The 13,241-nt window shown below is 39.3% G+C and overlaps 3 protein-coding genes across 4 annotated transcripts in view; 1 reads left to right on the forward strand and 2 right to left on the reverse strand.

Annotated features, from left to right (window-relative positions):
- The window catches only part of LOC118409729 (3-oxoacyl-[acyl-carrier-protein] reductase FabG-like), an 876,245-nt gene that overhangs the window by 672,315 nt on the left and 190,689 nt on the right, over positions 1-13,241 (reverse strand). The window lies entirely within an intron of this gene.
- LOC118409734 (cleavage and polyadenylation specificity factor subunit 6-like) lies at positions 7-4,210 on the reverse strand. 2 transcript variants are annotated; one of them, XM_035811015.1, is made up of 5 exons: positions 3,590-4,210; positions 2,256-2,707; positions 1,867-1,990; positions 740-933; positions 7-106 (listed from the first exon to the last, which is right to left on the reverse strand). In XM_035811015.1, exons 2-5 carry the CDS (start codon positions 2,684-2,686, stop codon positions 100-102), a joined length of 756 nt encoding a protein of 251 aa, XP_035666908.1. In that variant the 5' UTR covers positions 2,687-2,707; positions 3,590-4,210; the 3' UTR covers positions 7-99. The 2 variants fall into 2 exon arrangements, with proteins under 2 accessions (XP_035666908.1, XP_035666909.1); XM_035811016.1 differs by lacking the exon at positions 3,590-4,210 and adding an exon at positions 3,017-3,583.
- LOC118409145 (adhesion G-protein coupled receptor G7-like) overlaps positions 10,983-13,241 on the forward strand; it is a 27,316-nt gene continuing 25,057 nt past the window's right edge. The window contains exons 1-2 of the mRNA XM_035810014.1: positions 10,983-11,093; positions 11,318-11,431. The gene's annotated coding sequence lies outside the window, so the exon portion shown is untranslated. The remainder of the gene's footprint in view (positions 11,094-11,317; positions 11,432-13,241) is intronic.

Consider the following 13,241-nt stretch of genomic DNA (forward strand, 5'->3'; position numbering starts at 1 on the left):
AGCTTCAAATAGTCATTCGGCGTGGGAACTGCCGCTGTTGGCTTTTTTGTGATGTGCCGTATCCTCGACCTCTGTGTCCGACATGTGTAGGCCCAGATACTAGTCACTGTAAGATAGATACACCCAGTTAGTCAACTAATGAAATGGATCAAAATACTGCATTGCATGTTTATATGACCGCACACACGCGCACACACGCACGCAAGCACACACACACACACACACACACACACACACACACACACACACACACACACACAGACACACGCACACACACACACACACACACAAAACAGTAGTAATGGAATCTATTTCAAAGACATGTCCGATGAAAAATAACATTATATGTGCAAAATTTGAAACGAATATTCCATTCAAATACAATACAGAGAAGTAGGTACGTCGCATTACTCGCGTATGTAGGATATTTTGTAAAAAAAAAGTTGTTTATTCATGAATCTTAAATTTATCGTTTGAGAATTGCCAGACTTGTTGTAGTGATTGCATCATCACGGATGCATGTAGTTTGAATGCGGAAGGAGGGGGATGGGATGACATGCTAAAAAAGAATAATTAGGTTTGATTGCAAATTCATGCCCATGGGGCTAATTGGAGCTGAACAAAATCAAATACATGAAGTTATTGAATTTCCACTGCATTCGTTGTGCATTGCTTACAAATTCTTTCATGAGCAGGTAGCTTTTTACATCTTCTTAAAAAAAAGAATAACTGAACTCACTAGTAGCCCCAATCATCATCATGATGATGATGATGGTGATGATGATGATGATGACGGCCATGATGATGACGGCCATGATGATGATGACGGTCGTCGTTTGACGATGTCAAGATGGCGAAAGCAAGAAATGCGATCACCGCAAAGATCCCCACAAAGAAGTACATCACAACTAGCACCACGATCCAGCCACAGCCCTGGAGGAAGGTGGAAAACAACGAAGATATCTATCTTATTCTGTTCACGCTAGGTAAAACTAGGGTCACATTTCCAAACCGGAGCTCGGCCGGGCTGTTCTAGAAAACGAGAAATAAAAATGTTTATCTAGAAATGAACACAAATCATGCCCCTGACTTTCCTTTTTACGTTTTGTGCATTCTGTCTTTTGTATCATTTTCCCCGAAAGGTGCCCGATCGAGCCCCGGGTTGTTAATGTTATCTAGGCATTAGGCTCCATTTTCCACACGAAGCTGAGCTCTCACTGCGACCTAAAATAGACGTGAATGAATTTTATTCCGAGAACATTGTACAATGCATGTCAACAACAGAATAGAAGTATAGAGTCAAACTTAAAGCCTGTCTGCCTCCTCATCTGTACAATCGACAGGAGAACCACGAATATCAGACAAAATGTAAACATGTGACTGAAAAAGCACAAAGCATAAAAAAGATTTTTTAGAGTAAAATACTATAATCGATCTGTCAAAGTTAAGGACGCAGAGAGAGCGCAGTGAATGCCTTGGTAATAATGGAAATGGGGCGTAATAAAGCCAAGTTCGGTAGGTGACGTCACAGTGAACATTGCAGCCGGTTCGGAACCTGGCACTGCAAAACAACTAGAAGTTTGATTTGTGAAGTTCAATGTTTATTTTCATGTGTATATTTCATAGGCACTAACGACTTTGTTAATTGAATAATATTTTTCCTAGATAAATTTACATATGTTATCACAATTCTGTTGTATTTCAGTGTCGTTGATGGAGCAATTTACGAGGAAAATAGTAAGTTTTTTTTTTTCCTTGGATCAAAGCCTTGCTTGTGTCATTAAAAGAACATGAATCTTCTGCGCCGACAAAGATCCAGACTTTTTAAGCTGGTATTTTCAGATATGTAAGATATTGTCACCTTACCTTCCCACTGAGCGAGTACCATTTATGCGGGTGTTCGCGCTTCCAACACCGGCTACAGAAGTCCATGTTTGCGTCGCTGTCTCCACCGCCAGTGGTAACAACCGTGGGCTCGCTGGCTCGCTCTCTATAAGAAAGGTATAGAAACGATGCTTGGATATAGTTTATTGTATGCTTTAAAAGAAAAGTATCTTTACAACTTGTCCTGTGTGTCTTTTGTGTGTTCTAGTATATTCAACATATTCTTAAGCATAACCTTTCATTACAAATCACGTCAAGGGTATGGTTTTGCAACATTTTGAAGATTGTTGTCCAAACTATTGGAGTAAAAATATGTTTTAAAAATGATATTGATGCCAGATACTTTCTGACGTGTATAGTTGTCATCTCACCCTGAGTACGGAGGTGGTGCCTCGGAGACCTGCACAGATACCCGCTCGGGGGGTGGATTCACGTGCACCTGCACAGGGGGTGGATTCACGGGCCCTGGGGGTGGATTCACGTGCCCAGGGGGTGGATAGGTTTGTCCAGGGGGTGGATAGGTCTGCCCTGGGGGTGGGTATGCCTGTCCGGGGGGTGGGCCAAGCATAGGGGGTGGTGGCGCAGTCTGGTGTCTGGGAGCAGGATATGCTGGATCGTCTTGGAACGGCTGCCCAGGGAGCGGATTTCCTCCCCCACCGGGCGCGTACGCCGGGTCATTCTGATAGGGTTGCCCGGGGGCTGGATATGCACCCCCGCCGGGCGCATAGGCAGGGTCATTCTGGTAGGGTTGGCCGGGTGGTGGGTATCCCTTCCCTCCGGGTGCATACGCGGGGTCATCCATAGAAGGTTTTATCCGAAGACCCTAAGATTACAATGCAAATACACGTATTAGAAGGGACAACTATATCAGCATAATAGAACTCTTTTTACGTGGAAAATGACACAAAGCATACTCTTTGTAATGAAAGATTAATTCAGTGGAAGATGAGAGAAAGTTTTCGTTGTTCATGCGAAACAATTGTAATAAAACTAAATATGTTTTGCCTACATACATGTATAGATATGAACATATAAATATGCAATAGAAAGACACGGTTTGGTATGCTTGCTACTCACTTAAAGACATGTAGTACATGTATTTTTATGGAACATTTTACTGTCGGTTTGTTACCTCGACATTAACGTTTCCACTGACTACGGTATAGAGTCTACGGTGGCCGTATATCTGTAAGACGTGTCAATGTTATAGTTTCTGGAGCGGAGTAAGCCATCTTTCTAGGGAGGTTTAGAGGAATATGAAATACAAAAATAATCATGTTTTTTTGCAGATCCAGATTTTACGTAGTTACAGTATAATGCAACGTTATCTAATAATTACATGTATAATATACATGAAACATAAGCACGTTTCGTAATTTTAGATACACATAAAATGCCAACAACTAATGCTAGTGATAATGGCGACCTTTTGCATCTATATTTATATAGCCGGCATAAAAGCACTTTGGGATTACACACCAGCTTTGCCCAGCAGACCTTGAACATTAAGGTGTAATGAAAATCTTGATTTTGTGAACAACGTAACCTGAGACCCTCTACTTAAGATTCTCGTTAAGGTTACTGACTTTAATCCAGCGGTTGCTACGTTCACTAATTTCATTTTAACATTTGGTTATTAACGAGAAGCTTAAACGTTTAGCTTGCAGGTATGCTTCCATGTAGCTCTTCGTAATCGTCCACTTACCTAGTTCAAGAGTCGTTAACCGTCGCTGTGTTATGTACGTGCGTCAGGCGCCTTACATAGCACTTGGGCCCTGGAGTGAATCGAAGATCCCCTCTGTCAACCAAACACGATTATAGAGCTGAGATCAAAACAGCAAGGGAACTCCGACGCGGCCTTTCACGATCTTTACTGCGAGACGTCCAGTCCCTGTTGCCATCTTGTCTTTGGGAGTAAACCAAGAAGAATGACACGCATGGAAGGGTGTGCACTGTTTTTTGCTGCCAAAGTTTGTACAGTTTTCCGTGCTCTTTTGCTGTTTATGTGTAGCTTGATATAGGGGTGAAGAGTATCTCTTATTGTACTGCTGAATGTCTACAGATATATTATTTTTTTAAACTTGATTAACTGTAAGATTCCCATTTGGACTGTTCCTCAGTGTGTGTGACTAGCATTGGGCGTATCTGCCTCGGTAGTGTCAGGTGTCGCGGTTGTTAGATAAACATACGTACACAGCGAGGTGAACAGTAGTGTCATGTTACCGGTCATTCAGGGGCCGTACTGTGAACGTTCCACCTTAAGGTGGCATCTCACTGCATCTGGGGCACCGGTGCGGCACTGCGGGGTTTCAAAGATTACGCAGCGAATTTTCTTACGTATTGTGTATTTTATTGTCTTCTAAGCCATACCTTTACGCATTACGCAATATCTAAATATTGTTTTAAAAAATTGGGGAAAATAACAACAGTGGCGCAGTGATCGAACCCCGCAGTGCCGCACCGGTGCCCCAAGCTTAAGTGCAGTGAGATACCACCTTTAGTAATTTTGTGGCAAAAACTTAACAATAACTATTTCGCTTTACGGTTACGCAATTTAGAAGTGAGTAGTGCCAAAAGCTGTGAATATGTGGAGCCTTGAAATGGGCCAATCGACGGCCTTGTCACATACTTTGTGCGTCCTACGTCAATGGCAACAAACATGGCGGTCACATATCAGTTGTTAGTGATCAGGTGTCATGCACGCAGAGGCTGTGAAAATGTTCTCATACCCCAATTATGCCCTTCCATTCGGTACAACGCTACTTTCATGGGCGCAAATCCAATAGAGAAACAGTTTGTCTGGAGATGTTTTACTTTCTATTGCAAGAGCATTTAGTCAGTAATCGATAAAAAAATTGTCCCCAAAATCCAACCAGGCATTCGATTTTTACGATATCTATAAGTCCACTTATCTACTATCCGCATGAGGCGCTCTGCTGCACTGAACCGCTGACCGATATTACTCAGGACAAATAAACGTGTACGTCCGACACGCTCACTTTCACTTCACTTTCACTATTTGTTGACGTCCCTATCAGGGTTGAACAAGTTTTCTAAAATCCACTTGTCCTCATGATCGGGCAAGCTCATAAAAAATTTACTTGCCCGAACCAATTTTTCACTTGCCCAAAATTCAAATGTCACTGTTACTAGTATATGCATTTTCACTTCCAGCAATGGAATTCTCTGTAGACAATTGCTTGATGTCATTACTGTAAAAAGTAACAAGTATATCAAAATTGCACTAAAATCAATGGAAAAATCTTACTTGCCCGATCGGACAAGTGGGGTAGGACATGCACTTGCCCGAACAGCACTTTCACTTGCCCTGGACAATAGGGCTAGTGGACTTGTTTAGCCCTGCCCTATTACATATTAGGATATCCAAACATTATAGTTTTTTGTTGTTATTCATACACGAAAACCATACTATCTTCAGCTGTATATAATGTAAAGAAATAAAGCAAATTTAGCATATCTATTTCAAAGTTCTTGTATCTATTACGAAGCATATTTTCCTATTGGTATGCTTACTTACATGTACTTGTTTTTTTAATAAGTTGAGTCATGGATCTCATCTGCAACTAGATAGAAATACCATTGACATTCAGAATGGAAGCCCATGCATGTTATATGACTATGTGTGCATTAAAAAAAGCTGAGGATGGTTCAAATTGTACATCAAGATTTGAATTTGGATAGGATTGGCTGGGTTATTGAAGATTTAACTCAGACGTATTACGTTAGTCTGTCACAATTTGCGACCTTTAAGAGGCTTTAAAGATCTTGCCGTAAACGACCGACCGGAGTCATCTCTAACTACATCGGAAGTTCCCAATGCACTGGATAGAGGGCGCTTTAGCTCCATCGATCAACAGTGCTGTGACGTCACAGACGGAAAATACAGGACACCAACGCCAGTGATGGGTCTTTCAATGGGACATTACAGAAGCATTGTATAAATTCATATCGAAGAGGACGTTAACTTAAGGTTTTCGCAGTATGAACCTTAAGATTTTTGAGGACGTTTAGTCAAAACTTAAGACTTTAATGACGATTCAATCAAACGTAATATTTATCCTTTGTATCAAATCGGAAAAGCGCGTTACCTTCTAACCGAACAATGGAAATTGCGTAAACGTTGCGTAACACTTGTTCAACTGGAACAAATGCTTCATTCAAGCTATTTCATGTTATTGAATGTCAGCCCAGACGTCTGGTGACCCTTTGCACGAGTCAACGATCACAGGTCATATATCTGGAGGTTACCGAACTTGTTTTTATCGCTTTAGGCATCAATTTGTAATTATCCCACTGTAACAAGGCCCCACATGCGGTGTTTTCGTGAATGCTTGATGATATTATAAGCTCCAATTCAGGTAATAAAATATTCTACATACGCTAGGCCAAGCATGCTGGGCGTAAAAAAGACAAAGTGTGTTGACTATTTATTTATGGCCGACAAATTATGTTTGAAAATTTTTCATCAAGCTATTTTCTATGGGTAGTAGGGAGTCAAACAGAAGTGTCCTGCTTCAAGTCAAGGACATTTCCTGGTGATCATTCCTTAATTCAGTGCTGAGTATAGACACTACCATATCATAGACTCCTGCTGTCTTCATTATCAGTTCTTTGTACAATAGTGAGTTACGGTTTAGCAAAATGAGCCGTTTTGCTTCCAATGCCTGCGTGAAATACATCGGTATTCTGTGGACACTTGTTTTGCTTCTACTGCTAAATGGCGAGCCCATTTCGGGACAAGGTAAGCCACAGTTATTATCTTTTAATTGATAATGATATAACCTGTGCAACTTTCGTGTATGTTATGAGTTTCTTCTTTTGGTCAGAATTATGCGTTTTTGAGAAAATGCGTTTTTATGCGGTTGATCGTATGGCTTGGTTCACTTAGGAAAATGCCAACATTTTCTTTCATTGCCGAAAGGTATTTTTTTTTCATGTGACCTCTTCTGTTAATGTCTTTGTTTGTTCGTTTGATCGGTTGTCATTTGTATCATCCATATCGTTCATTCTTGAAATAGACAAGAGATGTCGCTTTGCTTATTCTGAACCAGGTGTAGTAGAACAGAGAAGCATATACACGGTCACTTCCTTCTTACTCTCCAAGCAGAGGTTAGGCTTCGGCTGTTTCTTTTAGTCGTTTGTATCGGGGTTTGTGGTTTGTACTATTTTTTTTTGTCTCGTGGTCCGATAAAAACGATTAAAAACGTGAAAAACAGCCGGAGCCTAACCTCTGCTTGGAGAGTACTTCCTCCTCAGACACGTGAAAATGAGGGCGTTAATCCACACTTCACGTGAAAGATGAGTCACACAAGGAAAAGGTGCTCTTTCCGAGTATTTGGTTGTACTATAGCCACTGACGTTGCCTCCCACTATTGTTTAATGTGTTAACCGTACATTTCATATTCACTTGTTTGTTCACTTTGCCGATGAAAGAAATTCAGGAGTGATGTTGAAACATTTGGCCATACGAAAACATAAATTAGTGTCTTAGAACACATTATTCGACCTATGAGTGTAAACATTATAGTAACGGGAGCTAAATAGATGGATACAAAAATTGATATATTTGAATTTAGGCTACAATCTACAAACTATTAAAACACACAAATGTTGGCATTTATGGTGCTCTGCGGAGGTCAACTGAACTGCAGCTGGCTCACCTCGAGATTTAGTTGGATAAGAAGGCACATTTATGGAACAAAAAACACACAATCCAAATTTTCCAGATTTTGATTTATCTGTCTTTCATGTTTCAGTTGTACTTATATGTTCCGACGTGTATGTCTACTTTTCTCTCTGTAAGTTGTTTTTATTTCCATGTATGTATATGTGAAACTGGGCCCTATCGAAAACCAGTGTATTGGCACTGAATAGGCTACCCAGGTGTTTCAAAATAAACAAACAAACAAACAAACAAATCATCCAGCCGACATATTCCTATGTCACACAGCACAGTTTACACTTCGATGCCAATCATGATCACATTCGCCTTTCTACCCTGTCTTTAAGAATTTTGGCCTCAGAAGGAGCTCCTTGTGCCTTACTATTTGATACATCCATTACATCATTGTCATAGACAACGGTGGTTGCAGGTTCAAAGAAATACACTGTACATGTGCCCTGCTACCTTCAAATGTGTGCTTGAAATATTATGTTATTGACAGGATGTTCCCGTCGATAAGAATTGTGTTCCCCATTCATAGCATGTTCCTCTTAACTTTTCGCACTATTGACGGGGTGTTTCTCAGACCATCAAAAGATAATATGAGGAACACCATCAGGCTCTTCCCTGTACTGAAAAAGATAACTAGCAACTGACGTGGTACAGGTTTGCGATGTTGAAACCTACATTGTTTTACTAGCGCCTTGGGTGCCGCCTTGTTGATCAGCTTCATAAAATATTCATATTTTCAGTAGTGTAATTGCCAGTCAACAAGATACAACAAGAACGGCTAAATGGATGGTTTCGTATTTGGTGAGATGGTAGGGATGGGGAAAACTGGAAATCCCGATGTTGATATCTCGTATTTTTTACAAGATACGGTCAGGATACCTTGTGTGCCTCAGCAAAGGTGACATTACACAGGAGGGCTTGCGGCTACTTCTATAATTGCAGGGGCATTTGTATAAACATAGGATTTTTTTTTGGTATGTAGGAAGCTTTGACATAGATGTACAAAAAATGAATTTGACACGTCTTAATAATAATGTTTATTGCAAATTCATGCCCATTGGGCTAATTGCAAGAGAAGAAAGAGTAAATACATGACATGAATGAATGTGGTATAAGTACATGTAGATAAGCTAAATTCTAACATACAAATATTAAGTGGTTGAATGTACAAATGATACAGAATAGGGTACTAAGTCTACGTAGCTATTACGGGGTTTGACTTCTTCTTTGAAGACAGTTGAAAATGAAATGCCCCATGTATTCTATAATAGATTGGTTCGATGATCTTAGTAGGAAGAGAATCTTAATAGACTTGTCTAGTTTTCTAGAAAAAATAAATTTGTCTTTGCTTTGAAGTATTGAGTTTTCTAGAATAATTTATTAATTATAAGAATGATAAATTGTCTTATAGATACAGACGACTGCCTTGGCGTTACCTGTCGAAATGGCGGATTCTGCATCGACGGCTTCAACAATTACACTTGTAACTGTACTGCTGGGTTTGAAGGCGTTCACTGCGAAACAGGCAAGTTTTACGAAGAAAGAGAATCTTTTTACTTTTTACAGTCAAACCATAATTACGTCCCAGAGCGTGTTACCTAGTACCTACGGTCACTTGTTGTATGTTTTAGCGATGTTTTAAAACTAGAAAGGCCGACATTTGCTTGAGAGCAAATACAGCATATTTCAGCCATCTCCCTCCCCATGCAACGATAGACTATTTCAAAATCACCCATTTGGAAAATCACTTTTACTAATGATGGTTTAACCCAAAAATGAATCTTACAAAATCCCCCCGTTCAAGAATGGACTCCAGTGCACCCTATGTGAATTTACACAATAGACCAGTCCAGAAATACTCCCACTGAAACCTTGGCCCTTTGAATAAGAAACCAAATCCAAAATTGAATTTAGCAAAAAAGGTCCCAGTGCATGAAAAGGTATAATAGACCAGTCTAAAAACACTTCCACTAAAAATTGAATTTTGAATCATCACCTGTCCAAAACTGAATTTGAAAAAAAATCCCCCTTCCGTGTGCAAAAATGGACTCTTCCATGTAAAGTAGAGCAGTCCAAAAATACATCCGCTAAAATAGGACTTTGACATAATCACTGAAGTCCAAAAAATGGATTTTTAAATAAGCCCCCCTCCATGCAAGAATGGACTCTTCCAGCACACCCATTTAAAATTGCAAATTAGACCAGTCCAAAAAATAACCCTACTGAAAGACTTTGACAAACTAGAAGTCACCAAAGTCCAAAATATGAATTTTAAAAAATCCCCCTTCCGTGCGAGAATAGACTCTTCCAGCACACCTTCTGTAAAATTGCAAAATAGACCTGTCCAAAAATACACCCACTGAAAGACTTCACTAGTCCAATGATGAATTTTTTAAAAAATGAACCCCTCCGTGTAAGAGTGGACTCTTCCAGATAACACCGGGCTCGCTGATTGGCTGCCACCCCCACCCCCTCTTTAGGATATAGATTCAGGCTAAGTGATTGTGATTACATATCTAATTAGATTAAATAGACATATATGCCAGTAGGTGCAATCTGCAGCTGGGGGTCAACGACCTTAAGGTCATTGACCCCTCTGGCTATTGGAAAATGACAGAAAAATCCCCAAATATATCATTTTGACGTAGTCTATGACAAAAATTATACATGTGTCATTTGAATAAATATCTACTGCACCCTTTTACCAAAATTTAGGTCATTTGGTTTTAAAACCAGAGCACAAGAGCAAAAAGTGTGCGTTTTTGGTCATAAAATGGCCAAATAATCGCAAAATTAAGCATTTTGTTGTACTGTATACCTCAAGTGTTAATGAATCCATATGCGCATATGTCTAGGGCACTCCTATACTAAATTTCAGGTCATCCGGTTCTAAAACCAAGGTACAGGAGCCAAAAGTGTCCTTTTTTGGTCAAAAAAAGACCCAGAAATCGGAAAAATAAGCAATTCGTTATACTGTACACCAAAAGTGATATTGAATTTATATGGGGGAATCATCAAGGCACATCTGTGCCAAATTTCAGCTCATTCGGTTATAATACCAGGGTACAGGGGGCCCAAATATACAGTTTTGGTTTTAAGATGACCAAAAAACCTTAATAAAATCATTCTAAAGGCATATATGAAAAAAATCAAAAAAAATTCTGGGGGTATTGGCCCACTCTACCCTTGTGCCAAATTTCAAGTCATTCGGTTAGGGAACAACGGAGATACCGTGTTCTGAAGATTTGACAGGAGAAAGAAAGAAAGAAAGAAAGAAAGAAGAAAATTACGAATACAATATATTTCACCATCCTATGGTATGGCTGAAATATAAACATCTTTGAAACAATATTCATAATGTATCATTGCGTATGATGAGAATGCCAATATTACGTTTCAGATACGGATGACTGCGTTGGAGTGAATTGTCAAAATGGCGGGACCTGCGTCGACGAAGTTGACGGTTACTCCTGCACTTGTGCTCCTGGCTATGAAGGCGATCACTGTGAAACAGGTAAGTTCTCGTTGAATCCCACGATTTAAAAAAGTCGTTCTTGAAAGAAGAATTATGATAACGTTGCGTGATATAAAAGGATGACAACAAAGGTCAGGGTGTCAAATTGATATAGACTTAGTCTTGTTTTTTAAAAAACTTTAATGAATCTTTTTAAAATATCTTTTAAACAACATTCATAATATATCATTGCTTATGATGAGAATGCCAATATTACGTTTCAGATACGGACGACTGCGTTGGAGTGGATTGTCAAAATGGCGGGACCTGCGTCGACGAAGTTGACGGTTACTTCTGCACTTGTGCTCCTGGCTATGAAGGCGATCACTGTGAAACAGGTAAGTTCTCGTTGAATCCTACGATTTATCAAAGTCGTTCTTGAAAGAAAAATTATGATAACCTTGCGTAATAGAAAAGGATGAACACAAAGGTCAGGGTGTCAACTTGACATAGACTTAGTCTTTTTTTTTAAAAACTTTATTGAATCTTTTTAAAATATCTTTTAAACAATATTCATAATATATCATTGCGTATGATGAGAATGCCAATATTACGTTTCAGATACGGACGACTGCGTTGGAGTGGATTGTCAAAATGGCGGGACCTGCGTCGACGAAGTTGACGGTTACTCCTGCACTTGTGCTCCTGGCTATGAAGGCGATCACTGTGAAACAGGTAAGTTCTCGTTGAATCCCACGATTTAAAAAAGTCGTACTTGAAAGAAGAGTTATGATAACGTTGCGTGATATAAAAGGATGACAACAAAGGTCAGGGTGTCAAATTGATATAGACTTAGTCTTGTTTAAAAAAAAGTTATCGAATCTTTTGAAAATATCTTTGAAACAATATTCATAATGTATCATTGCGTATGATGAGAATGCCAATATTACGTTTCAGATACGGACGACTGCGTTGGAGTGGATTGTCAAAATGGCGGGACCTGCGTCGACGAAGTTGACGGTTACTCCTGCACTTGTGCTCCTGGCTATGAAGGCGATCACTGTGAAACAGGTAAGTTCTCGTTGAATTCCACGATTTAAAAAAGTCGTTCTTGAAAGAAGAATTATGATAACGTTGCGTGATATAAAAGGATGACAACAAAGGTTAGGGTGTCAACTTGACATAGACTTAGTCTTGTTTAAAAAAAAAAGTTATCGAATCTTTTGAAAATATCTTTGAAACACTAGAAAGGCCGACATTTGCTTAAGAGCAAATACAGCATATTTCAGCCATACCCCTTCCCACGCAACATTGGACTGTTCCAAATCACCCCTGCGCAAAAATGGAACATCCTCTTAACAGTACATTATCCCCCAAAGTGGACTGGTATTGTGAATTGATTCTAGGTAAAAACAGAGCTTGCTTCTATTTTTCAGAAAATGACAATAATAACACCTTCCATTCAGAAAATTTTCATCATGACTGAAAATTGTTGAATGACTTCATGTAATGTCATTAACAATTTTCAGTACGATAACTAGGTGTAAGTTTAAAAAAGTATAAGCTCCTTGTGATGTGGGTACATTTATTATTGCAGTGAACTTTTTTTATTCAAGTAGGGCATACGATTTAATAATTATCAAGCAGGTGCAGGTACTGTAGGAGCGTTTGTTTTCTTCAAGCTGTAAAACTGTTAAACTGTTTTTCTTTGTATGCAATCAGCCATCGAGCCATTCTTATTTTAGTTTAACAACTTCCTGCCAGACCCGGAAGATACGATTGAACCTTGTTCGAGGATTTATTTTCGTCTGTCTGGTCAGTCTGTTCATACCCTGGCGCTGAGAGTGTTTTATTGGGCTGAAACTCTGGCAGTTTAAAGTTACTTACAATTTAAATGTTCAAAGTTTATGTCAAACAACAACAGCACTAGGAAATGTGGCCACTATAGACAGGTGGTCACTATAGAGAAAATGCTGATCTATTGACTAGGAGCCATACGTTACACATGATTTCAGTACACTGATCATTAATCATATAAACATTGCACAGGTAAGCCAATTGTTTAGATGTACAATTAAGTTCAAATAATTCTGAAGAGAAATATTGATGAGAAAATAATCATTCTCGCCACTGTCTAACTTATAATTACGTATCAAAACTAAACGCAGATTTTCTAACTAACGCACCTTTCGCCGACTCATCAAAGAC

Source organism: Branchiostoma floridae, chromosome 2, assembly GCF_000003815.2.
Source record: "Branchiostoma floridae strain S238N-H82 chromosome 2, Bfl_VNyyK, whole genome shotgun sequence".
Lineage (NCBI taxonomy): Eukaryota > Metazoa > Chordata > Leptocardii > Amphioxiformes > Branchiostomatidae > Branchiostoma > Branchiostoma floridae.

Bases quoted from the DNA above. Each gene is read 5' to 3' on its own strand.
- LOC118409734 (XM_035811015.1), bottom strand. From the start codon at position 2,686: ATGGATGACCCCGCGTATGCACCCGGAGGGAAGGGATACCCACCACCC. The intron at 1,991-2,255 runs GTGAGATGACAA...CCTTTCTTATAG, and splicing joins GCACCACCTCCGTACTCAGG to AGAGCGAGCCAGCGAGCCCA. The intron at 934-1,866 runs GTAAGGTGACAA...ACCTTCCTCCAG, and splicing joins GGTACTCGCTCAGTGGGAAG to GGCTGTGGCTGGATCGTGGT.